Here is a 26,789-nt window from a genome sequence, read left to right as displayed (position 1 = left end):
TACAAAATGTAAAATACAAACTTTTACACGTTTTTTTCAGGAAAATGAGGATGACAAAGGACTAAATTAATCTGTATATATTTATATTTTCTATTTTCAGTATGTTACAAACTTATTGGAGTATTTTCTCCTTAATTGGTATGCTCCTTAAAATGTCAAACCACTGCACCTGACATTTATAGTCTACTATAGTATAAATAATAGAAGATCAACAAAATAGTTTGTAAGTTAAATATCTTTAAATTACTTTTACTCCAGGAATCTTTAAACATACATCTCAGTAACAGTATTAAAACTTTCAGAGGTTTTATATTGCTTTATAGCAGTGACTTTCCATAAGATATTTTTTATCTTTTTTATTAGAGCTTTTAACTGAAAACTTTGTAGGAGAAGTTGAATGGCAGCTGCCGCAAAACTTTTGGGTTTCCCACCTGTAGTTGGGAAGTTTAAGTACTGACTTAAACCACTTATTTCACATAATTAAGATAAAATGTTATTTTAATGGAAGAGTGTGGTGATAGATGATATAAGTTACTTTTTGCTACAATATCCACCTGTTATTTGTATTTTGTTTTGGGGTAGGAGGCTGTTAGGGTTTTCTTTTACTTGGAAACTACTTTGCAAAAATGGTAGTTTTTACATGACTTGCAGTAGTCAAAGCAACTTTAATAGAAACTTTGCAGATGGCAACTTTGTCCCTTGCATTGTATTTGCATTTAGAAGTTTTTTTATACCAAACTTTTCCTGCTAGAAGAGAGTGAACAATAGATGACCATTAAATGTTCCTGGTCATCCATCTGAACGGAAAAGCTGGTATTAATTATAAGGCTGGATTAGCATTCAGATGCATGGTGATCAAGCAATAAATTATCTGATTTACAGCTGACCAGGAAAGACTGAACTTAAAAAAGGTGTATCAGGAGATACTGTTGAAAAAGAAATCCCAAGACAATAATGAACAAAAAGGATAGGAGAAGTATCTGTGCCTATTCAGGTACTCTGACAAATATAATGAAATGTCCGTGTTACATGAGGAAGCTTTTTGGTTTGTTTTGGGGTGGTGGTGGTGGTTTGTTGGTGGTGGTGGTGGTTGGTTTGTTGTTTTCCCCTATGTTAGAGGGGTCCGTCCAATTCTTTTTCTGTCTAAACTAAGTCCTCCTGTCCTGCCTGTCTCTTTGTCACATGTGGTTGAAGGGGTGAAACTGTATACTGCAATGTGGAAGGCATTGCACTTCTTTCTAGGAATGTGTTCAAGGAAGGAGGAAGCTTGAATAAGGGCTGAACATAAGTCCTCAAGTCTAAGGCGGTTAAACTTGGGCGTCCCATTTTCAGAGGACTGTTGGAGGTGTATTCCATGTTATAGAGTAATCTGTAGCTAAAGAAAAACTTAGTCCAAAAGAGACTTCATAAGTGCAGTGACCCAGGACGTGCAGAGCCAGAGAGCTGCCACTTCAGTTGTACACAGCAAAAGGAACGTGCCAAGGTCAGTGACAAATGGACATCACAGGTGTTTATTAGTGACAAATGGACATCACAGGTGTTTATTTGTGACAAATGTCTCTGTAAAGCAGACTTCACAGAAGTGAAGCCTAGCACATGTTTCAATGCATGGGAGAAGGAACAGATTGTGTCTGCTCCTTATCCTAATTAGAAATAACTGTACACTGTTGGTCAGTGCAAGGGCATTTTCCTTTTTGGTTTTGTATCACTGATTTCCTATGTTTAAACTCTATACAATCTCGGGATTCAACCTTTACTCTCTTTAAACTGCATGAACAATTCAGCCCGCCCTGACTGGTGGTGCTTTCAGGCTACATTCCCAACACTGCTATTCAAAGGCAGGCAGGTACCTAAATCTGCCCTCAGAAACATAGGACAGGTGCCTCAGAAGCACTGTGAGCTGTGTCAGTAGCAGAGCGTTAAGAGGACTCACTTCCTTCTTGACTGGTTACTCAATATATTACCATTATATATATTTTATATATTTATATATTTTTATTTATATATATATATATATATATATTACCATAATATATATTATATATATATATAACTCTTAATAGATAATTAATTATATCTATAACTCAATTTCCCAAGCTGTCAAGCATACCCAGGAAGGCTCAGAGAAGAGCCATTGCTCATCAGCTGTGCAGGATGTTCATTGTGGGCCCAGGCCAGAGCTGGTGGATCTCATGGCAGCAGAGGCAGGGGAAGTAGACCACAGTGGCCTGCTAGGACAAAGGAGGCTTAGACTTCAACAGGGAAGGGAGGAAGTAAAAACAAGCAGTTGTGAAAACACTGAGACCTGCTGGTCAAAAAGTATGAAAGATCATTTTTTTCCATGTTCATTTACCCTACTTCATGTTCTTCTCTGTCCTAAAGATAACAGAAAACTCTGATTTGCCCAGTCATGCCGGCTCAGGAATAATACCCTTTTTAAGATTATGTGCTTGTAGTCAGTGTAAGTTTATCTAGGACAATGCTGCCACCAAAAGGCACACCCAGCTGTTACTTTCTTTGCTTCTGTAAGTTAGTATGTGAGCATGAGCATGTGCTCAGTGAGCATGTGAGCATGTGCTCAGTCAGCCACAGTACTACACACAGTAAGCTGCACTTGTGAGTCAACCTGCCTTGGCACCGAGTCAGAGCCCAGGTTGCTCTCTTGCAGTGGGTAATGCATTAAAGGATCTGTCTTACAAGGGACACCTCAGAAAAAGGTTACGCTTGTCACTGATTTCTGAAGACACTTTGCCATCACTTATGTATATTATTTAGTCCCACATACAGGCCAAGTATCTTCATAAGCTCATCAGTTCTTCCTGATGTAGCTTTCTATTGAGTATGAAGTGATCAGTACCAGAGTCTTGGGATATCTTGGCCAAATCTGAAAGGGAGCCATGTCTGAAGTAGTGCTCTGCACTTGGTACACAGCAACAGAAGTTGTGAAGCAGCGTTCAGACACTGTTTACTATGTATACATATAGGAAACAGGGTAAGATGTTGCACTGTCCATCATAAAAGGATGTGTCTTCATCAAGTCCACGTTAGGATGGATATAGCTAAAAAGATAAGATTCTTATGTGTATGGGATATTTCTCTTTTGCCTACAGACACAAAGTTTGTATCTTGAACCTTGTTTGTGACTGTGCTCCAGTTTTTAAAGGGTAAAGAAGAAAGCAGAGGTTTGAGTCAGAAGAGGTGTTTCATCTTACTGGCTTGTGGCTAGCAAGAACCAGCCTCTTGTTCTCACCACAAGAATCAGAGAAAGAAGAAGCAGATAAAAACCTCCTAATTTGTCACAATGGTTCCTTCTCAGCAGAGAAAACCGTAATACCAACCAACTGGCCACTTCGATAGATGACTTCACAACCTTTAGGACTTCCTGTCTCAAATTACAATGGAGCAACCTGAGATACCATTTGCACAATGAAAGTCTTGGAAACTGTTTAGTGTTCTGAGAACAACATCTGCCAGAGGAGTTTTTTCCTGTTAGTGACAAATGAACTATCATTTGGGAGGAAAAAAATCAATTCCTTAAGAAAATGCCATGTTTCTGCAACATTGAAATTGCAAAGGGGAAGGGCATGAAGTCACCATAGTGTTGCTGCCTGTCCCCATGGGCTACAGCCTAATGAGTATATTAATACATTGTCCTAAGTAATTGCTACAGCTTCAGGAGTGTCATATGGGAAACAAACAAACAAACAAAACAAAACAACGTGGCCTTGGAAATCCTTGTCAAAGTACAGGCCAAGATAGACCAACCTGGCTTTGGGGGAGTGGAGCATCTCAGCCTCAGGCCCGAAGAAAGGCTGCTGTTACTGAAGAGTTCAGGAGCTACAGCAGGTGGCTTTGCCTGAACAGTTCAATGTTGATTCCCCTCAGAAGAGCTTATGGTTGACATGCACATCATCTTAGTTCTGGAGCTGATGTGTGAAATCTCCTCAGTGGATGAAGTCTAGATACGATGGGGCGATACTGATCTCTGAGAGTCCAGCGGATGGGAAGGACTGCCTCATTGCAGCAGAGCTTTGGCAGCTTGCCTGTCTTGCCTTCTTCCACTGCCCTGGGGCAGCTCTCACCTTTCTAATGGGCGTTAAGTATCACTGCCCAGAGCTATTCAATTGCATTCACTATCATTTATCAACTTCCTTTTCCTTGAAAAGGAATGGAGTGGAGACTTTTTTTTTTTCCTTTAAGAATGCTCTTTGAAGACAGAAGTGGCATGTACTTGGGGACCTATTACACGAATAGGGGAGAAATGTTTCTAAACAGAGATCTTTCTCATACCCAAGGGGATGTTTTCAAGCAATCTCACATTCAGGATGGCAGTTCTCTTACTTCTGCCTCTTTGTTCTGGGATCAAATACTGCTAAGTGAGCTATCAGTCTTGTTGCAAAGTCATTGCTGTTAGTGGATTCAACTATTTTGAGTAGAAATGCCCTTTAGTGGTCTAGGAAACTGATACAGACCAAGGAGGAATCCACCAGCAGAACATCTTCATTTAAATGGAAAAGTTTCTCAGTTCCCAGGAGGGTTCCACTTAACAAATCATGATCAGAGTATAGATAGTTACTGCAAAGGTTGCAAAGACAAGTAGCAGTTTGGGGAGATGGCAGATAGCATCACTTAATTCTTACCAAACTCTTAGTTATCAACAGCACAATTCACATGAATTCATGAAGAAAGACAGCACTTGTACATTAGTGCTGCCTCTTTGTGTTATTTCCAATGGGGTGCCCATGTCTTCCCTCCCAAGCAAATGCTTTGGACCCTCAGCTATCATTTTTTTTTGAGCTGGGAAACAGGGTCACTGCTGCTCCTCCCAGCAGGAACCCGTATCACAGGCCAGAGAAGTACTGCCCAGCTGTTGGCCTCCAGGACGTGGCTGGTCACAAAAGCCAGGCCTGTGTGCAAGAGCTGATCTCACCCCACTCTGTGAAGTGCCCTCAGAATATTGAATAACTGCAGTTAGCATGGGATGGCCAGTTTTCCCATCGGGTTTTGTTATATGATTGTCAAGGAGAGTCGTAATCCATTCTGAGAAATTCATTGGTGTGGGAAGGAGTATTTCTATTTTAATCTGATTTCAAGCAGTTCTTACTGAAGCAAATTCTAAAGGCAAAAGCCATGTATTTGAAGGCAAAAAGAGACTGCATTAGTTCTGTCAGAAGGCTACATTTTAAAGCTTTTAATGTTTATAGCCTTGGTGTTGGAGTTTTAGAACTTAAAAATCCTATTTATGTTAGTGCTGATCCTTATCTTATAAGACCTTATGATATATGAGGTAACAGACATCTGTTCTGATTCTGGTTTAGAAACGGTTAAGAAGTGGCCATCAGCAGGTAAACAGAAACAATTTCTTCTTTTTTTACAACAGTGTAGTAAACCTAAAGATAATGGATATCTTTTCCTGGGGAAATAAATGCTGAATTTAAAATTAGGAATACTGAATCCCTAATGTGTTTCCTGGAAAAAAGCACATGCCAGCTTCTTTAAAGTCATAGAAGAGTGTACCTATATAAATTGGTAGGTGTGATTAAAATTCTTTATGCAAAAATGTTTTAATTATTTTTCAGCAATATCCATGCTACCTTTTGTGTAAAATAATGATTTATTTTATTTCAGAGCTCTACATCCACCATGTTGCCCTGTGGACCAGCTTTGTCCTTCATTCGGTGTCTGGTGAGGAAGAAGAACATCAGTGGTGAAAGTCCTGAAGATGCCAACTTGTGCCGCTGTTTATCAACGATGGACCTTATAGCCCTGGGAGTAGGAAGTACCCTTGGTGCTGGTGTTTATGTTCTTGCTGGAGAAGTAGCCAAATCTGATTCTGGACCTAGCATCGTTGCTTCTTTCCTCATTGCTGCGCTGGCATCTATGATGGCAGGTCTCTGCTATGCTGAGTTTGGTGCTCGCGTTCCCAAGACTGGTTCTGCGTATTTGTATACTTACGTAACTGTCGGAGAACTGTGGGCTTTTATCACTGGTTGGAATCTCATTTTGTCCTATGTTATAGGTAAGATTAAGAACAAACACAGGTCTCAAGGGTTTCTGAGACAGCAGAAATATGATACAGATTTGGGTCTGTCTTTTCTGTCTCTCTACTTAGCTACTATTGCTTTTTACTCCTGCTGGGATCAAATAACCAAGGTAATATGTTTACCTTATTTCCTCCTAAGCATCACCATTGTAACCAGATTTTTTGCAAGGGGCTTTTGCAAAAGTCTTTCTTCAGCATCATGGACTGAAGAACTTGTATGAAGATTCTGTCAGTTCAGTGATGATGCATAAGAATAAACAGGATTTATTTGCTATCTTTGGTCAGCAAGAATAATTTCATAATATCAATACACTTTTTTTTTTTTTTCTGAATGTACGCAGCAAGGACATTTACAGCTACCCCATCACTGTAGTATCTCACTTCAAGAAAGTTATTAAGTTTAAGTACTAACTTGTTACTATAACCTCATGCTAATTAAATGGTGTCCTGTCATGTAATCCCATAAAATGCAAAGTTGACCAGACGGGAATAAAATCAATGCTTATATAGCAGATATTCAAATAACTATTTCAATGCTTTCGCAGAGACAACATTTTTTGATTAAAAACTATTTTCTTCCAGAGGTACCTGTTCCAAGCATCCATTGTGTTTTGTATAAGCATATCTAGCTGTATATGTGTACCTAACTACAGGACTCTTGCCCAAATTACTACAAAATCCATATGCCCAAGTATTGGATTGAAGTGTATTTCATTACAGGAGAGCAGTAAAAACAAGGTTACCTTTAGCCGTTGACACACACACACACTTGACCGAAGAAGTATATTAGTCTTAAGTACTGCTGACAGCAATATACATCTTCCTACTGATTGTTTTGTTTTACTTCTAGGTGCACAAACTTCTCTTCCTCTTCTTTCTTAAACTGCTTTCTGACATTGCTTTATATTGTTTGACATACATCATATTGTATCTTTAGAAATAAGTGTCTTCTAGAATAGCATGAAATAGAAATGATACAGAAATAATTTCTGCAATATTTGGGGAATAAATGAGGTACAAATTTGTATATTTTAGTTGTAGAAATATTATCATTTAAGTATGTAGAAAAAATTCAATAATTTTAAAATCCCTTGGCAAAAATCCCACCATTTTAACACAAGCTCTGTTTTTTAAATTGCAAGTAGCTACATGCTTAGTTTTATTTCTTTTGTAGTAGAAGTAACTGTATCCTTGTATGTATGCAAAACCCTGAATGTGCATATATCTTATGAAGGTACATCAAGCGTAGCAAGAGCCTGGAGTGGCACCTTTGATGAACTTCTTGGAAAACAGATTGGTCATTTCTTCAGAACCTACTTCAAAATGAATTACACTGGGCTAGCAGAGTATCCTGACTTCTTTGCTGTACTCCTTGTATTACTTTTATCAGGTAAGACACATATATGGCTTCATTTATAATGGTTGTGATGTCAGAGTGTTTCTTACAGACAAAAATGCTAAACTGTAGGTTTTGTTTTATGAGAAATAACCTTTATAATATCTGAGACATTTAGATTTACATGTGTGTATTGACACAATGACTGTGGGTATTAAATTTATATAATCTAATTTTCATGTGTACTCGCTTTTTTTTTTTTTTTTGGAAGACGAGACATGAAATAATCATTTCTCAGTAATAGATTGGTGATAACAGGAAAATTATAACATTTCCTGTGGTTTTTTTATTGCTTTATTGCTGGTGGATGCTTCCAGAGGGACCTTGAGTTCTGTGTTTTGGTAATGTGATGGGCTCTCCTTCAGTCATATATTGTGTATGCAGTGGGTATTTGTAAGGGGGTTTTTTTTCCCCTTTCAATTGTTAACTTATTCAGTATAAAATAACTTTCTCCTTTTTGAGTCTTTAAAAGAGTTCTCCAGCCTGGAACTAGTCTGAGCTAAAGGGCACTCCAAGGTACTGGCATGGCCCAACAGACTGGTTTGAAACCTGAGTAAACCTTTCATCACTACCCCACTCGGTCATGTTTCTTTTACATTCTTACTCATGTATCATGATTTTAAATCACAAACATTGACACCAGCTTTTTGAGGGAAAGCCGAAAAATACTGCACCTTATTTGCATGTTTGCATTCAACAATTGCTTTCCACAAGGGAACATTTCTTAGTGCCACTAGGAGAGAAGGAAGCAGTCAGTATGTTTTAAAGCACATAGTTTATTTTCAGCCAGGGCTAGAAGTATATCAGTATTCAGTAGAGGTCTGACCCATATCTCAAATATTTGTTGTGTTCACTTCTCTTCAGATCAAACAAAAGCAGGAGCTTTTGTTCTCTGGAAAGTGAAACTAATAAATTATATGGGTATAACCTTCTGTAGCAGATGATGTTTTACAGAAAACATTATGTACTCAGCACAAGGGAAAGTCCACAGAAATCTCATTTTGTCTTTTTCATTTGTTTTGGTTTTGCTACAGAAAGGACTTTTAAAAATGTACATAGTATGTATCATACTGCATTAGGCTGATTGAGACACTGTTTTTTTCAGAGAAACTAAGCTAAAGAAAGCATAAACTTATTTCCAATAAAAATGCCCTTCCAAGAAAAAATGCCCAGCTTATATAACTTCTGTGCTATAAGAAGATACCAAATGTCTCATTAACAGAGTTGGACATTTTTGGGCATTATCCTGAGAGGCTTAAAATTTTCATACTTAATCTCTAAATAATGAGGGAAAGCATGTATGTGATATTAGTGGAAACACTTTGAGCGCAAAGAACCTGTGGAGGCTTTCCCATTGTATTTAATTTTGCCTGATCTGCTCACTGCCTGCTCTTCCATTAAACTATTAGTACACTTGCAGTTGTTACAAATCCAAAGACACGGTAGTATCCCGATGCAATAACTTTCCGATTGTTTAAATGCACTACTCTGCAACCTAAGGCACGTGTATGTTGTGGCAGACTGTTTTTTAGAATCTCTATGGATCAGTGTTTATGAACAGGAGGTGTGCATTTCTTTCAGAGGTTTTATTAATGCGCTAGGAAATGGGACTCTTACTCTGTGGTGGATATGACCTGAAAAACTTGGAGTGAACAGATCACATTATCAGTCTAATAATTTTGATTATTTTATTAATCTAATGAGTAATCATTCTGGACAGAATAGATTCTACCAATTTGTTTTTATTAAGCACAGAATTCTTATGCTCCATCACATAAAATGGAGGTATGAATTGGAATCTCAGAAAAGCAGTAAGTAACAACTGGTTAAAATACTTTTAAATGCTTAAAGAATACAGTTAAAGAAGCTTCCTGTTTTATGGTTTCAATCACCATGCTGTCAAAGAGTCTAGTGAATTTGTGCTACTGCTTTTTGAAAGTATAAAAGCTAGTGCTATTTTTTTAGTATTATTCACACCATTTGCATGTGTATTTTCTTTAAAATTCCATTTTATTAGTTTAAGGGACCATTCACACCTATAAAATATTTTTACTTTCTAGGTCTTTTATCCTTTGGAGTAAAGGAATCTGCGTGGGTGAATAAAGTTTTCACTGCTGTTAACATCTTGGTCCTAATCTTCGTTATGATTTCTGGTTTTGTGAAAGGAGATCCTTACAACTGGAAAATTAGTGAAGAATATCTCATAAACCTTACTGCAGTAACAAAGTAATTACTTTTTTTAAAAAAAATTATTTACTAGCTCATCTTCTAAGCAATTTTCCATTATACTTGCTTTTGTGGTATTTTAAGTAATGTATCAACTAATAACTTTCCTGTTGGGACGATAAAATATTATTCCCTTAAAAATAGTTTTCTATTATTGGTTTGTAGTTTCCTTTAAAAAATCATCCTATTTCAATACTTTTGTCTGTAGTCATTTGAGAGGTTACTGGCTTCTCGCCCTTCAGCCATGTATTGTATGAACTGCGGTATGTGATTATGACAGCAAGAGTTGACTACACCATTAGTGTTTTAATATGTTTTGCTGCCAACTGCAAAGTGAGTAAGATGATAGTTTCTTGATTCAGGTATTCTTCCATGTACTCATATTTTTGTCTTTCTTACGAGCACAAACATAAAAATGTCTTCTCATGAAGTTTTGTAAAGCAGAACTCCGTCTTGACAAAGAGTATTTTAACATATTTTTCCAGAATGGTAGGAGAGGAGGATGCATGTGTTTGTCCTAGCAATAACCACAGCAACAAAAGCTATTTTTCTGTTGTATTTTTGTTCTTTATAGGAATTTCTCATCCGATGAGAATGTGACAAGTTTATATGGGAGCGGAGGATTTATGCCATATGGTTTCACAGGAACACTGGCTGGTGCTGCAACATGTTTTTATGCATTTGTAGGATTTGACTGCATTGCAACAACTGGTATAGTACTTATATGTGTGTGTACATGTAGAAGTATATATGTATCACATGTTTTTTTGTTAGAAAACCCCACACAAGCAACATAACAATCTGTGTACTGTTAGTCCTTTGCTTTCTCTGAAACCTCCTTTGGTCCATGTAGAATGACTCTGAGTTTAGGAAGGAGATTTTACTTATTTTATTCCTGTTCTAGAGAAATTTAATGGTTGCTTTCTAAGTCTGGGAAGTGTTTAGTATACGTTTTTTTCTGTCCAAATCATGTTAATCACCTGCTCACTTTTACAATTCTCTAAGATGAGGTATCTCTCCTAAAAGCTGGCTTATATATGGCTGATAGGGAATGAGTTCATTTAACTTAGAAATTGTAGGTAAATAACTAGAAATTATGGGCTTCCAGTATTATAGATATAGAATGTATTTTATGTCCTTTAGTTTACCTCTCTTTTTAAAGCTATTTCTGGCAACAAAATACTGAGTTTTGTTCTGTGTCACTGAGCTGTTTATATACAGATTTTTAAAACTTTCATTACAAATGTGATTTCTATGGCTTAGATGAACAAATGATTTATCTTTGATGTTATCTTTTAAAGCTGAAGGTGGAAATTATTAAGAATTTTTGGTGGGGTGTTTTTTTTCCTTTTTTTCAGGAGAAGAAGTCAAGAATCCTCAGAAAGCCATACCCATAGGAATTGTGGTGTCCCTGCTTGTCTGCTTCCTGGCCTATTTTGGGGTTTCAGCTGCACTGACACTTATGATGCCATACTATCTACTAGACGAGAAAAGTCCTCTGCCAGTAGCATTTGAATATGTTGGATGGGGTCCTGCAAAATACGTTGTAGCTGTGGGATCCCTCTGTGCATTGTCCACAAGGTAAAGACTTTGAAATACAAATTCTATTGGGAAAAGCTGATAGATAATATATGACATTTAATGTTCATGCGTTCATTTTGAAGGCTCAGTTCATGCAAAGGATTAGGAATAAGTATTACAAGCACATTTTAGACTTGAGCAGGTCTTGACCACAGTAGATGCATTAATTTAAGATCCTTTTTTTAAACCACACTGTTATTGAACTCTACCTCTTTGGCTTATCACCTAGAAGGTTTTTTTTTTAATTAAAATATGTATTTTCAGACATATGACCTGCAAGTTACCTTAATAAATGATAAAGTAAACCTCACCCATTCTGGCCTTCCTTGTTGTCCACTCCCAATGGCTCAACAGCATTATGGGCTCTGTGTATTTGCAGGCAAAATTGAAGAGATTAATAACTATCTCCACTCCTCATCTTCTTTGCCTGTCTCTGTTTTCTTCCAGTAGTCAGTCTTCTGACATGATCTCTTCCTGTGGTTTCTGTGCGGGTACTTGAGATGCAGATTATAGCTGTGAAAATGTGATAATTTATTCCCCTTTGTGAAACTGTGGATGTAACTGTAACTTAACATGTTATTTTTATTAAAAAGATCAGAGAGGGCATGAGAGAAATTAGTATGTGTTCATATATATTATACCCCAATTGTAATATGGTATAAACACTTCCATAGAATAGAACATGTTGCTTGACATTTGAATTTAGGGATAGGAAAATGCTGATGCTGGTTTTCTACCTGGGCTTATGTAGGTGAGAAGTCATTTACATGAACTTCAGTGGAAAAAATACCAGCTGCCTTGTCACAAAGGAAAACAGCATGCCTGGTTAAGCACTAATGCAAACAGTGCCCTGAGATAACTCTGTAAGCATTAGTTTGAAGATCAACTGTGGACAATGATGTAAAGGAAAGGAATATTTTAATGTAGGATCGGACAGAAAAAGGAAAGAGTTCCGGAATGACATTAAAGGACTTATAGGGCTGACTGGACAATGTCATAGTTAGACAGTTAATCCTGGGCTTTTAGTTATTTTCTGTCTAGCTGTCATGGTCTCCTCAGTTTTGAGCATTTTATTGAATTTTTCCTCTATATTGATAAATAGTGGAAGTGATACATAAGCAGAAACTAGATTAAAGACATTAATACTGGAAAACAAAATGAACTGAGATGGTAGAATGCTTTTTCAGAAATTTGAACTGTTGGTCTCTTCTTCCTGTGTATTCTAAAGAATTATATTTACTTAGGTGAAGAGGTTAATCCTCAGTCTCTTGACTGATATCAGTTTAGAACAGAACAAAGAAAATTGTATTTGATACTCCTCAGTTTACAGGTGCAATTATGAAAAAATGTTAGGATCATTGCTTTTAGTACACACAGTTACCTCTTATTATGTTATGTTGTGAACTTTTTACCTCAGGGTAAAGGTGTTTCTTAATATTTCTGTTATTTATGTGTACTAAAAGAGGGGTAGGATAAATAAATTTTACAAAGCCACAACAGCAAAAAAATGGCAGTGGGTTTTAACTGTATCCTTATTTGAAAAATCAATTGTCACCGTGTTTTAGGAAACTTATTTTTTTTAGAAGAGACATTCATACATCAAAATCAGTTCACGTACGATGAAACTTATGTGTGTCATGTTTGTCATGTGTGTCACATGTCTCACAAGCATTACTGGAGGTACTTAGCATCTGTGGTATGTAAATCTATGCCTTTTGTAAGGGATATAGTCAATTCTCTATAGTAAGAAAGGCAGCCATTCACCTGGCTAAAAACTAGTGTGCTTGCTGCAGAGGTTATACTGGCTATGATTTTGCCCTTCATCCTTTCAGCGGTTTTGGTTTTCTTAAATACAATATTTTGCTTTGAGGGAAAGAAACCACCTGATTTAAGAAGTATGTTTAAAAAGAGCTTTGAGTTATCAACATCTTAAAAGCTTTTTGTGTTCTGCTAATAACAAGTCTAAATTAATTAGCTTCAGCAAACAAAGAAACAATCTTAATGAAGCTTGGCTAGAGGTGCTTTAATAAAAAAACATAATGTGCCAGGTATAACTGTACAGTGCTTACTTTGGATTACTGTTAATCAGCCGCCTCACATGGAAATGTAGCGTGTAAGAGATGCTGCTAATGCTTATTGGGTTGCTGCTGCTGTCTGATTGACTTTCTCCAGGAATACTAAAGCTTAATTGCATGGTTAGTGTGACCTGGAACACGTCCCTGGTCCACTAATACCCAAGAGCTACAGTGAAGGCATGAATTATTTTGGTAATTCTCTCTAATGAATTCCATTATCTAAATTAAAAAAAAAAAAGCTATCGACTTTACAAGGAAACAGAAATTTCTGTTTGTGTCTGATCTGTAGTATCTTGGGCTTTCTGGTTTTGTCTTACAATTGTAATTTTTGTTTCTATACATGCCATTAATTAACATTGTTTATCTTGTCCATGATAGAACTCTGCATGAACTGTGTTTGCCATGTTGCATGTGTTTGCTTTTTACTCAGTCTTCTTGGATCCATTTTCCCAATGCCGCGTGTAATCTATGCTATGGCGAAGGATGGCTTGCTTTTCAAATATCTAGCTCAAATCAGTTCCAAAACGAAGACCCCACTAGTTGCTACTCTATCGTCTGGTGCAGTAGCAGGTGAGACTAAGAGTTGATCCTTGTGAAGAAAGGTGCACTGCTAAACACATTGCATATATCGTAATAGACCACTGTTGTGCAGCTTTGATTTGCTTTGGACTGAAATGATCAAATCTGATTGTTACCAGGTAAAGTAGGCTACCAGTAAAACTTTACCACAGATTTTGTATTTGTTGGTTAATCTCAAGTACTACAAAGCCTAGGTTCAAAATAAACAACAATCCAAAACCAAGAACATGTGTCAAACAAACAAAAAAAGCAGCAACACAGAGCCTAAACCAAAACTAAACCTAAACCCATTAACTCTTCCAAGCTTTCTTTTTGTATAGTTGGGTTTACCGGTAAAGCATTGTGCTCTTGATAACCTGTATTTGAACTATACATTTTTCTGTTCTAGTCTTCTCGGCTCTATGTTCCCTTTGCCCCGAATTCTGTTTGCCATGGCACGCGATGGTTTACTCTTTAGTTTTCTTGCCAAAGTGAGTAAGAGGCAGGCACCAGTTTCTGCCACCTTGACAGCAGGGGTCATCTCTGGTAAGCTCTCAAAGCCCGTGTTACTTAAAACTGAGATTTAAACACTCTATGCACGCGCATGGTACTTTATATTTTTTTAAAAGGGCTGCTTGTTAACTTCCCTTGCATGTACAGTGGGAATAAAATTACAGAGTAATCAAAGGGTGTAAGAACTCCGGATCATACCAATCATGGTGGTAGTGATGTCCTTAATGTCACAGAATTCAAAATGATTTGATTTATTATTATTTTTTTTTAATTTATATTGGCCTCTTGTATTGTGAATAAGCTTGTTACTTAATCTGGGTCCCTTAGGCTGATGTTCTACTTACAGGGTTTCCTTGTCTGTCTCTATATCACACCTGTAAAGGGGGGAAATAACTGTCACTTTTATTGTGAGACATGAGGAAAAGAAATCTACTTTTGCAGCAGGATCAACTTCTGTGTAAAATACAAAGATTTTAAGCATTTATTCTAAAGAAAATTATTCTGGTTTTGTGTAGGCTTACCCAATTGTGGTTGAGGGGTATGTGCGTGTGTGTTGGGGGGTTATGTGTGTATGCACATATGTGTATGCAATTATATGTATGCACATACATGCCTACTTATATTTTAGCAAAAAAGCATTTTGGGAGCTGTTGCCAACTCTTAATGTTTCACAAAGAGAAATTTTTAACATAAAATTGTTCCACTTTTGTACATACTTCGTGCAGAGGTCCATGTAGCTGTGCCCAGATTTCATTGTCATTGAGTGGGATGTCTGTTTCCAGGAAAACCGAAAGCTCTAGAAATATTTAACTGAAAGGCAAATAAATAAGTCTTAAATGTAATTCAAATGTGACAAACATGCCTTATGACACCTGAAAGCCCTGGCTAAAATTGATATCAAATAAAACGTTCAGAACTGAGAGTAGAGTATTATTCTTAATAGTCAGGATCATCCTCAGATACCACCAGACTGGAACTGCTCACACCATGTACTTGACAATAATGTGAGAAGACACAGTCATTATCCAGACAGTTCCCACATGAAGCATTATTATCAGTTTCCTTTTCTTAGGTCAGAGTACAAATAAATTGTTATTGTTTTGACTTTGTATTATTTTAATTTATGATATTGACATACTCCCCTATGATAATTTGGAAGCGCAATTATTTGGGATGAAATTATCATCTTTATTTGAAATCACAGTAATGATGAGGAGAAAGAAAACCATTTTACTCAGCTGGTAAACTGACTGATATAGCTATGCAGCAGCCGTCACTTTTACTGCCTGTAGGCAGTTTGGGGAATTTGGTGTGTCAACAACTCACCTGAAGACAGCTTTATATACTGCTGGAGAAGGAGTCATTTCTTCTTCTATTTAAAAAAAAAAAAAATAAAAAAAATTGCATATTTGGCAACTTGTGGTCATAAAAAGTTTTGCCAGAGCTGTTATGGATGTGTGCAACAGCTTATATTATATGACTTTTCTATTAGTTCGTAGCATGGATAGTTTCATAGCTTTAGGAAATGTTAAAGAGAGTACATGTTTAGGCCATTAATTAAAGTTATCAGGCCAAGCCTGCAGCTGAGGCAATTGTCATGTTATTACTGTGACTTACCTTCTCACATGTGGTAATAACTATTCCAAAACTTCGCACGTGGCAAAATGTTTTGGTATCAGTCCAAGATTTCTTCACCATAAGTTGATCTATCAACACCATTGTTTCTTGGCTTAGAATTAAGAGAGGTGGAAAAGCAATACTGTGTCTTTTTTTCTCTTAGTCAAAAACTTACAGGCATTTTTCAGTTTGTTTTTAATACAAAAAAAATATTCTGGGCTACAAAGTAGCCTTTCAAAGCTAGGACTGAAAATGAAATACAGCTACTGTATGTGAGGATATAGTTGGTTCTGTTCTTTCTCAGCTTTGCTTGCCTGTGCTCTTTTGAGCATGCAAAGCAGTGAGGTATTCAGGAATATATGCTGTAAATGACTTACTTGATTTAGGAACATCCACCATCATTAAACAGGATGGTCTTCCTTCCTTCATCGGAAGACAAGACTCAAAGGTGAAATAAAACTTCTGTAACACAGCAGTCTTGTTTTCAGGAAATCACATTTTGCTCTCTCCTTCAGGGTCAAAAAACAGGAGAATGTGTGTTTTTGTGCTTATACACTTGTCTACAAATATGTTAACAAACATGTAACATACATATTATATATAAGTATTTCTGAATGTAGAAAAAATTGTCTGTGCATATACATACAGTGTATAAAGGCTACATTTAATAGTTTCTTTTAATGTTGAGATTACTGGTGATTCAAAATGTAAGCATTTTTAGATTCTTTATACATCTCAATAATGTTAATAAAATACAAGTATTTTAAGAGGTTCTTTGACCACATGTATTTCAAATGAATTAGCAGTAGCCTTTCATTTAGTGATGGCTTGTGCTAAATTCTTTATGAATTGTGTGTCTGTGTGCAAGCAGCATAGACAAAAAGAGACATTCCAGAGTCTCCACAAGAATGTGGCATTAGCTTTTAGAAATACAAAACCTGCTATGATTACTCTCAGTATCATAGTAGTTTCTGCCTCTGATTTCAGTGATCTTAAGAATATTAAATCTTGTGAGATTTCACTGGCTTTTCCTGAAGGCCACTTGAACTTAACTTTTTTTCTTAGTAAGATAAATTTTTAAAAACCCTACAAAACTATTTTTTTCATGACAGCTCCTGAAAGTCCTCTTCACATAGAACTCTTTCTCAGATCAGTGGAAATTTTACATCCCGGCGACTTACTGGATCAGACCGTTGTTCCCCAGTTTTGCAATGGGAGCCATCCTCTCAGCTTTGCTGAGATTCTGTTGCAGGATCTGAACCTTATCTATGAAAATGTATTTTCAATGTGGCCCAAATTCAACAAGCCACGTGTACAAATACTAATGGCCAAATAAGTCCAATATTTATTGATTGATTAAGCAGCATGACTGTATGGCTCATCAATGCATATCTATATGAATGAGATTCCCAGTCATAGGGAATTAAGTTTGAGAGTGTTGGCGATGACTTCAAAAATGTGTTTTCAATGATTACCATGATTGCACTTATACTGTTGTCAGTAAAACAATGTAAAGTTACACTGTGGACAGATTTTAAAATCTTAGCACTTAATATGTCAGCCTCATACAAATTTTGCATTTTCTTTTCTTTTTTAGCTATAATGGCATTTCTGTTTGACCTAAAGGCTTTAGTGGACATGATGTCTATTGGCACGCTTCTCGCTTATTCACTTGTGGCAGCCTGTGTCCTCATTCTCAGGTGAGTGTCGTGGTTTAACCTCAGCCAGCAACTAGAGCTACAGCAACCCCTCGCCCACCTCCCCTCTCCCCAAGTGGGATGGGGAAGAGAACTGAAAGGGAAGAGAAGAACTCATCAGTTGAGATAAGAAAAATTTAGTAAGACTAATAATAGATATAAATATAAATATAAATATAAATATAAATATAAATGTAAATAGTAATAGTAATAACGTAATTGGTCATGAAGTCCAGTTGCACTGAACAGCCAGTCCTGGAAGGGAAAGTACCCCTGGTCCTGAACAGCCAGTCCCAGCAAGAGAGCAAAAAGGCAAAAGGCAATTGGCCAAAAGGCAAAAAGAAAACCCAAACCAGCAAAATGGCAGACTAATGAGTTGCAAAACCCAAACTCTCAAATGGAACAGAAGTAATGAGCTGGAAAAATGAACACCAGCTATATATGGAGCATGATGCTAATGACAGGGAATATTTCATTGACCAACCTGGATGTCAGTCTGGGTGTTCTCCTGTTATTCTCCCCCCAGCTTCTATTTGCACCTGAAGCTGGAAAGGTCCTTGGTCTCCTTGGCAACAGCCAAAATATCCATGAGTTCTTATATTCATTTCATACCAACTCCAAAACACATCTAGCTACCAAAAGCCAAACAAACAAACATTGACTCTATCCCAGGGAAAAAGCAGTGTTATCATATTATTCTCACACTAAATCCAAACCAAAAGACCATGCTAGCTACTAAAAAGAAAACATTCCACCTGCATGAAGAAAATTAACTGAATTTTAGCTAAACCAGCACGATGAGTCAAAAACATCCTTTGTATTCTATTTTGTTTTATTTTGCATTGGTCAGTATATAAACAGAAGTGACATTTACAGTGTATGTTTTTTGCTACATAGCTAAATGTTTAAAAAATAGCTGTACACATATAAACAATTACTAAGAAGCAGTGATCCATCAAAGAAAACAACAATATAGCCGTTAGTCAAGTCAAAGCCTCCTGTGAAATCTAGACACCGTTTATGTTCCAGAAGATGTACTAGTCCAAGCGTTAGTCCCAAAGGTACTAGAAGTAAGCTTGTGTCCAAAACTCAGTGAATTATATTTTGATAGGAATATAATCTATGTTGTACATCTGGCCTATTACATTGTGGAGTTGTATGTGAAAGATGCAAGTGTTCTAGGGAGGTCACAGAATGAACTAGTTCAAAGAATTGCTTTGTATTAGCCTGGTTAGAAATGTAAGACCAAACAAGAGCTTCAATGTGTGGTAGCCCTAGAAGAGAGTGCAAATATTATCTCTCAATGAGTAAGATTATAAATACTTGTCAGTAAAACTCTGGTATCTGTTCTGTTTTTATAGCTACAGAATAATATTGATATATTGGTAGCTACAGCTCACTTTATTGTGTATTACTCTTTTTAACTTAAAAGTTACTTAAGGCTAAGTAATTAACTTTGAAAATTATAACGGCTTACATTCAGCTCAAATTCCATGTTGCCATAATTTACACTGCAAAAGAGAAGATTATTTTATACCATAGTAACTTAATTAACATATGAATTTAAAAAATAGACTTAAACTCTAATGAAGCAGATGCAAAATGTCAGTTTATGCCAGTGAGGAGGTCTCTTACAGTATGGGAAGCAAGTCAGAATGAACTTGCCACTGCTGAAAAGCTCCCCTACCCTTTCCCTGCCATTGACCACCAGATCCAGTCCCCTTTTCTTATACAAGACTGGTCATTTATCTGACCCACTGGTGCAGTAACAGCTTAAAAAGCTGCCCCAAAAATTCTTAAACTCAGCAAAAAAGTGAGTTGCCATAGTTTGTTTATATGTATAGTGACTCATAATATATGATGTTGCAGTGTGGTTATAAACTGGGAAATTCTAAATTTCTACTGCAAAGAACTTAGTATTTAAATAATTTCCTAGAGTCATATTGCTTCAAATCCCAAAGTAACCTTTACTTTTTTATTATGCTGGGTTTTTTATGCATAGGTACCAACCCAATTTAACCTACGAGCAACCAAAATATTCTCCAGAAAAGGCAGCTTTGACTGCATCTGAAAGGGAATCTGCAGTAAGTCAGTCACAGATAAATATGATACAAGAGAATCACTTCAGTCTTCAGGCCCTGATTAATCCATCCAGTTTCCCTACAGAGCAGACTGCAACTACTGTTAACTTTTTAGTGAGTCTATTAGGTAAGTATTCAGCTGTCCAAACTCATATAATGCATTAACATAAATAATGGTATTTTAGCAAAGACAAAATTAAAAATCCTGTGATAAACTGACTTCTTTCAGTCATAATTAATGTATCATTCTGCAGAATGCTTTTATACTTCCTGATGGATCTAACTTATAGTCTACTATATTTTCTTTTAATTAACCATTTCCATGATAACATTTCATACTGAAGACCTGCTATCATTCTTCTTAAAAAGTCACTTCCTCTTCAATGCAGAGATCAAGTGACCTCCCCATCGTTTGGTTTTTTTTTAACACACAGCTTTCTTGGTTTGTTGCTTGAGTGTCCTCACTACGTATGGGATTCATTTCATTGCTAACATGGAGCCCTGGAGCATCGGCCTTCTTGCTGTGTTGGTGGCATCCTTCATCGTTACTGTTCTCCTCATCCAAAGGCAGCCTCAGAACCAGCAGAAAGTAGCCTTTATGGTGAATAACTTTATGTTATTATCTAATGAAAGGTTTGGATGGATTTGGACAAGTGGGAGTGGGGCAGAGGGAGAGAGAGATGGTCCTTTTTCAGGCATTCTTTCATTACTGCACTGCCACTGTTGCAGGGTTTTTGGTGAAGGGAAGTGTAGCAGATGCTCACAGCTGCATCACTGGCCTGTGCATTCCAGTTCAGGTCTTCTCAGGACTCACGAAAGGGTTTCATTGCCCACAGACTGAATGTGTGACATGCGTTAGGAGCACAGCTGCAGAAAATGGCTGTACCACTGATGGTGTGGGCAGCTGCTATTACAACTAGTGGATCTGGCAACATAGGTCTAGGTATTCTTTTAGTCACATCCACAAGGCACACATCACTGACACCCATGTAATTTTAAACCTCAATTTAAGCACTTAGAAACCAGAAAATTATTCAGAAACGGATTAGTGTGGAGTCACTTGTCAGTGTTGTGTGCAGTGGTTTGGACCATGGTACAGCTTGGACCTCACAGAGTATAAAAAGACTTTCATTTTGAGCTTTCACTTATGTTTTAAGATAATTAATAGAGTATTTAATGGCAATAATGGAGCTAAAACTGTTGAAGGTCAAGGAATCTGGTGGAACTGCAGAGGCAGTGCAGAAACAAGTGATATATAAAAATATACAAATAATATTTTTCAGCTGTAGATTCAGGAATTCATTAGTATATGTTCAGCACAAACTGGAAAGATTTTGTGCACAGCCTTAGATAATGTATTTTAAAAATAATTTGTGTTAAAAGTTTAAGGTACGTGGAAAACAGTGGGTAAACCCAGTGACAAAGAAAATTTCCCTCTATTTCAAGAAGAAAATTTTCCTATTGTTTTTAGTGAATAAATGTGTCACCTCTAGTTTGTTGTATAACTCAAGTGTGACATGCAAGAAATTACATTTAATGCTACAGACATATTAAATATTTCCTTTTAGGTTCCACTATTGCCATTTTTGCCATCATTAAGTATTCTGGTAAATATTTACTTGATGGTGCAATTAAGTGGAGAAACCTGGGTCAGATTCAGCTTCTGGATGGCACTTGGTAGGTACTTCTGTTCATTTCAGTCACCTCTTACGTTAGTACTGACTCTTAGAACATTTCTTATCTTGCTTTAAATATCTGAATAAAAGTCTGTGTTTTAATAAGTCAGCTGATATTTCTGATCAAAACAAGAGTATGCCTCAGAAGGGGTATATATATGCAGGCAAAACTGTAAATACAGTTTGCGGTAATCGGAAGAATCAAAGTTATAGGACTAATTCGACTAAGCCACATTTTTTTCCTACTAAATATAGATACAATTTTGCAGAGACCTCTTTGTAACAGTTTTCTTCCCAGTACATCATTCATTCTCCTTTAAGATATAGAAAACTGCATTCTTTCCATCTAGACATAAATTAGAGATAGTAGTTTCCATGACCTGTTAGAGCATTCATTTACACAGCAGTGATGCACTGTAATCTAGTGCCTGCACTTTCCATAGAAACAGGAAGACCTGAAGCATGACCTTTAATTCAGATACCTGAAGAAGAAACGTTTTTGGGAAAATATGTTCAGCCAGAGAGTAATGTCTAGCTACTTTTCAATGCACTGCATGCTTGAAAACCTTATTAACTCTTCTTTCCTTTCGCAAGGCTTCCTCATTTACTTTGCTTATGGCATCAGGCACAGTCTTGAAGGTCATCATAGCGATGGAGATGAAGATTCTTGTTCAGAAAACAGTGGGTTGCAAGAAAAGGACCCTGTGGAAGAAGTGGATGAACCTGAAAATGCAAATGAAAGTGATCAGTTTCTTGCACGTGAGAGGACAAGTGAATGTTAGTCTATACAAACGTGCAAGTCTTTTAAACCTTAAATTGACATTTTACTTGCAGACTGAAATTTCAAAAGCTTTCTGCCTATTGCAAGTGTTTACTACAAGGCCTGGCTGATGTTTTGGACAAGCTGCTAATCCATCTTCATCATTGCAGACCTGACAGCATGGAGATTAATATTTAAATTAAAAAACAAATGAGGAGTACCCTTTGGCAAGCAAAAAATTTGGATGCATTGTTTGAACTGTCATCCAAAATCACTGCCAATCACAGAATATGAAGAATTTTACAACAGCCTGCAAGCATTTCTGAACATTTGACACTGCACTGTGAACACAAGTGCCTTTTTTACCTTCTCCTTACCTCTGTTGCAAGTTTTGGTCACAATCTAATGGCTCTCTTTTTCTACAGAAGTAACTCTCACAGGAGATAAATTGCAGACAGGCCTGTAAAGTATTTGCAAAACAAATGGTAATTGTACAGATCTGATACTTCGCAAAAAGTAGAGCATCCTGTATTTATATAAAAAGAAATAATGGCTTACCCTTACCGATCTGTAGTCATGGAGAACTCAAACAGTGAAGATATTTCAAAGGCTTTTAGTCCCTCTAAATAGTATTCAAGATTTCTGCTTATGTGAATTCCTTTCCTTTTAGAGATACTGTGTGTATAAAATAATACTTCCAAGAAGAGCTGTGCTGTTTTCTGCAAAAGCATCTGGGAAATAATAACAGAATCACAGAATGGTTGGGTTTGGAAGGGACCTCTGGAGATCATCTAGTCCAACTCACCTGCTGAAGCAGGTTCACCTATAGCAGATCGCACAGGAATGTGTCCAGGTGGGTTTTGAATGTTTTCAGAGAAGGAGACTCCAACTAATCTGTAGGTCACAGTATTGACAGTGACATTCGTATACGATTTAGCAAGTATTATGCTTTTGATTTCAGAAGGGCCAGGATTTTATCCCTGACTACATAATTGGGTATTTACATACAGCAGTCATCAAGTTTTCCTCCTTACTACTCCTTTGTTCTGACTATACTTTCTTCTCCTTTATCATGAGCCAGAGCTGATAATTCTGAGATCAGTTGTTACACATTGCTTCTCCTCAGAAAAGTTAATGCACAAAATCCCAGCCTTCTTTTCTGATTGAAGGGGAAGTTAAAAAATCAGAGGCCCAGGCTTTGGAAAAAATCCTTGTCAAAACAGTATTTCAGCGCTTCAACTAAGCCTTAAACATACGTTAGCACAGCAGGTTTTTGTAAGCCAAGTCTACATCTACAAATCCATTCAAGTTGGTAGGAAGTTCAAATGCTAGTTTATGTAAAGAACCGATTTTTTTTCAGCAGTACTCTTTTTTTTTTTAAAGCTAGTGAAAATGGAAACCTTCCTTCTCTCAACATAAAAGTAATGTCACTTGTCAAAGGTACCCAGATATTTTAACAGTCTTTCTTAGCAAGTAGCAGGCTCAAGTCTCATGAAGGATTCCAAAAGGTGAAGTTATTTTTTAAGAACGTATTTATAAAAATAACTTCCCTAAAGTAAGAACTGTCTTGGACTTTGTCATGGAGAGTTGCAATCTGTTGCCAGTACTAATCACTAGTATTAATTTCTGCTGGTAGGTATCATACAAAAACTTCAGATCCCGTGAGAGTTGAGCACAGTGGAAGCTATGTCACTATGTTGGTTGATAGTGAAAAGCACCTTATAATGACTAGAATTTCACACAAACACAAAAATTTTTAGAGGGGAAAAAAAAAAAAAAGAGACTAGTTAAGCTGCATCTGTCTCCTGTTCTTTTTCACAGCAATAAATACATGCTTTTTAATCTTAAAACAAGTTACGCTGTTGTAAGAGAGAAGCGTGCCTAAATGTTGAAGGGCAGGAGAAATGCTTCTCAACAGAGAACCCTGCAATGGGCTGATATTCCACCGTGGAGCAGTTCTGAGGTTTCCAGCCTGATCCTTTGTTCCCGGTTTGAACTGGGAGGAGAGGGTCCTGCAGTGCCAGCCGCAGCGGAAGGACACACGTGTGCTGGTGCACCAGTGTCCTCTACTGGCTACTCAGAATTAGGAGCAGCTCTCTGAAAATCTGAGACGCATGAAACAGGTGTAGCACCTACCTCTTAACGGATGTTCAAGTGTATACATCCTCTAAATGCAACTGCATTTAGGGACCGTTGTTCTAACAATTGGTGGTCCTTAGAAATGGATGAGACGGAGGATGAGGAGAAACTATAGTGTAGGTGGCAATAGGATACCGTTTTTTAATATATTTGAATCCATCCAAAATTGATCATGTTATAGCCACTTTTTTCCACAACTCATCATTGTTTTACAAATGCCATTAAAGAAAGACTCAAATCTCATAGTAGACTAATACAAGTAGATGCTATACTAAGTAAATATTTGGTTGATAGGAATGGATAGGAATTCTCAGGGCAGTTGCTAGACCTACTGATAATTTTCAATACCTCTATCCAGTGAATGTCCATTTTTATGCCAAGAATGAAGAAAACCTACATGTTCTTATTTGAAATACTAGAAATTTAAGACTTTTCAGGTTCTTGAAAGGAATCCAATATAGTAACTCTTAGATATGTCGAAACAAAGGTTTTACATGCAAGTAACCAAAAAACTAAGTAAATGAATGTACATTATGTTGTTTTTAATCCCACAAGGATTTGAAAAGGAGAAGCTAATGCTTTTCCTGATCAGCTGCAACTCTGTCAACAGCATGGCTTCTTCAGTGGTTATACTTTCAGAGGACATTCTTAATCTGTCTTGCCCAGTACTCTTAAATCCTCAGCTGCAAAAAATGCCATTGCTGTGGGAGCAAGTCAGTAGTGCTCAGGCAAGGCTTTTGCATCACATCTTTACAAGCCTACAGTGAAACACAGCTCTGTTAAAAGTCCTTACACATCTTGGTGTCTGGGAAGCAGAGATTTATTTTTTCTATGGCTGCTGATGCTGCAGAGCAGGCGAGCCAGGCCCCCAAGATGCGAACTCCTGCTGTTCTGTGATGTGCAAGGAAGATGCCATTCCCTCCCAAGGCCATCATATAGAATGTATGGGTGCACACCTGTCTATGTGTTTGCATCTTTCTGACATTAGCATATAGTGATTTTGATGTACTGATTGAGATAATTTCTATACTTGCACTGGAATTTTCCTTTGAAGGGCTACTGTCAATATACTAAGTTTCTGACTGAAGCAGGTGCCAGCTAAGGCTTCTGGGGATAGAGGAAATAAATATTCCAGCTTATTTACCTAATGGATGTGTCAGCACTTTGTGTATTGACAGTTTCCCCTTTTATTTGTATTAATATTTCTCCCCTTGGTTATAGAAATCAATTATATAAAAAGAAAAGAATGTGCCTGTACAAGTGTTGCTAAGGGAGATGGGAGCAGCCGCAGCACAGGGAACTATCCACTTAACTAATGAGATATAAAATGTAATTAAATGAAAGTCATTGGGTATTCTTGGTTGTTTCAAATGTGCAAAGCTTATTTATATGTGTGTATAGTTAAAGTCATTATTAGTCAGTGGCTGAGTAAGAACACCACAAGCCAGAAGTAAGATATTTGTGGTAATTTGGGTGTGTATTTTTATATGCAGTCTTAAAATTCCAGGTGCTTTAGTGGGACTTTGCAGGAGCAGGCCATGTGAAGGACAGCCACGCTAGTCCTTACCCGGGTGTCATGTATGGAACAAATCCTGGTTTTGTTCTGGCATTTGCCATGTGTCTGTATTTGCCAAGGGAGCAGCTAAAAGCACAAGTCCAGTGGAATTAAATTGTTGTTATTTTTTAACATAGTTGTTAATATTGTAAATCGTTCTGTTCAAATCATAATGGTATGTGTCAAGACAAAATATCTTTTATTGGAAGTAGCTTATTGGTTTTTTCCTTCCTTTGTGGAGAAAAATCCCCCCAAACATGTATTCGTGTTTGTACATTCTGGATGTGCCTTTAGATAGAGGAATTATTCTTACCTAGTTGGATTTAAGAAAGTAAGCCAAAGCATATTTAAGGGAGAATAAATAAATCTTTTTGTTCTGAGGGATAAGAGATAACATTTCTGTATAATTTAACTAAAGTGATCTTCTTGTGGTATTCCAGTCCTAATTCTGCAACAGGAACTTTTATGAGGCATCTTAGATTTCATTGTCTGCTGGATAAAACTACTCTATTAACAATAGTATGTTTTTACCTGTACAACAAATGCTGGTTAGATTCCTGAAATGTCATATTATGTTTATGTCACAATGTGTTAAATCTATTTATATTACCTGCTGTCAGAGAATTATCACTAGTAAATGGCAATAGTAGTGATATATGTTTACTTATGTACTTACTTTAGAATCTAACACTGCTACCCAGAAACTTCAAATGATACAATGAATTTAGAGGCATAGACTTGGTAAAGCTTAAATATATATTCTGCATTTTATTAGATGTTAAATGTACGAGTCTAGCCATGTTTTCTTGAAAATTTTTAAGAAACAAAAGGCATGCTGTTTTCATTGATTTTTTTGGTAAGTCCCAATATCA

At 36.9% G+C, this 26,789-nt stretch overlaps 1 protein-coding gene across 1 annotated transcript; it reads left to right on the top strand.

The window, feature by feature from the left end:
- Positions 1 to 5,643: 5,643 nt before the first annotated feature.
- On the top strand, positions 5,644 to 22,245 carry SLC7A2 (solute carrier family 7 member 2; the record flags this gene model as incomplete). The annotated part of the gene is made up of 11 exons (XM_080343745.1): positions 5,644 to 6,019; positions 7,278 to 7,433; positions 9,500 to 9,665; positions 10,240 to 10,376; positions 11,024 to 11,246; positions 13,752 to 13,891; positions 17,607 to 17,709; positions 19,709 to 19,914; positions 20,222 to 20,388; positions 21,356 to 21,464; positions 22,058 to 22,245. 11 exons carry the CDS (start codon positions 5,644 to 5,646, stop codon positions 22,243 to 22,245), a joined length of 1,971 nt encoding a protein of 656 aa, XP_080199871.1.
- Between the last annotated feature and the right edge of the window lie 4,544 nt (positions 22,246 to 26,789).

This window comes from Nesoenas mayeri (genome assembly GCF_963082525.1).
Source record: "Nesoenas mayeri genome assembly, chromosome: 4".
In the NCBI taxonomy this organism is placed as follows: Eukaryota; Metazoa; Chordata; class Aves; order Columbiformes; family Columbidae; genus Nesoenas; species Nesoenas mayeri.
This window is presented reverse-complemented; position numbering and strand designations above follow the sequence as displayed.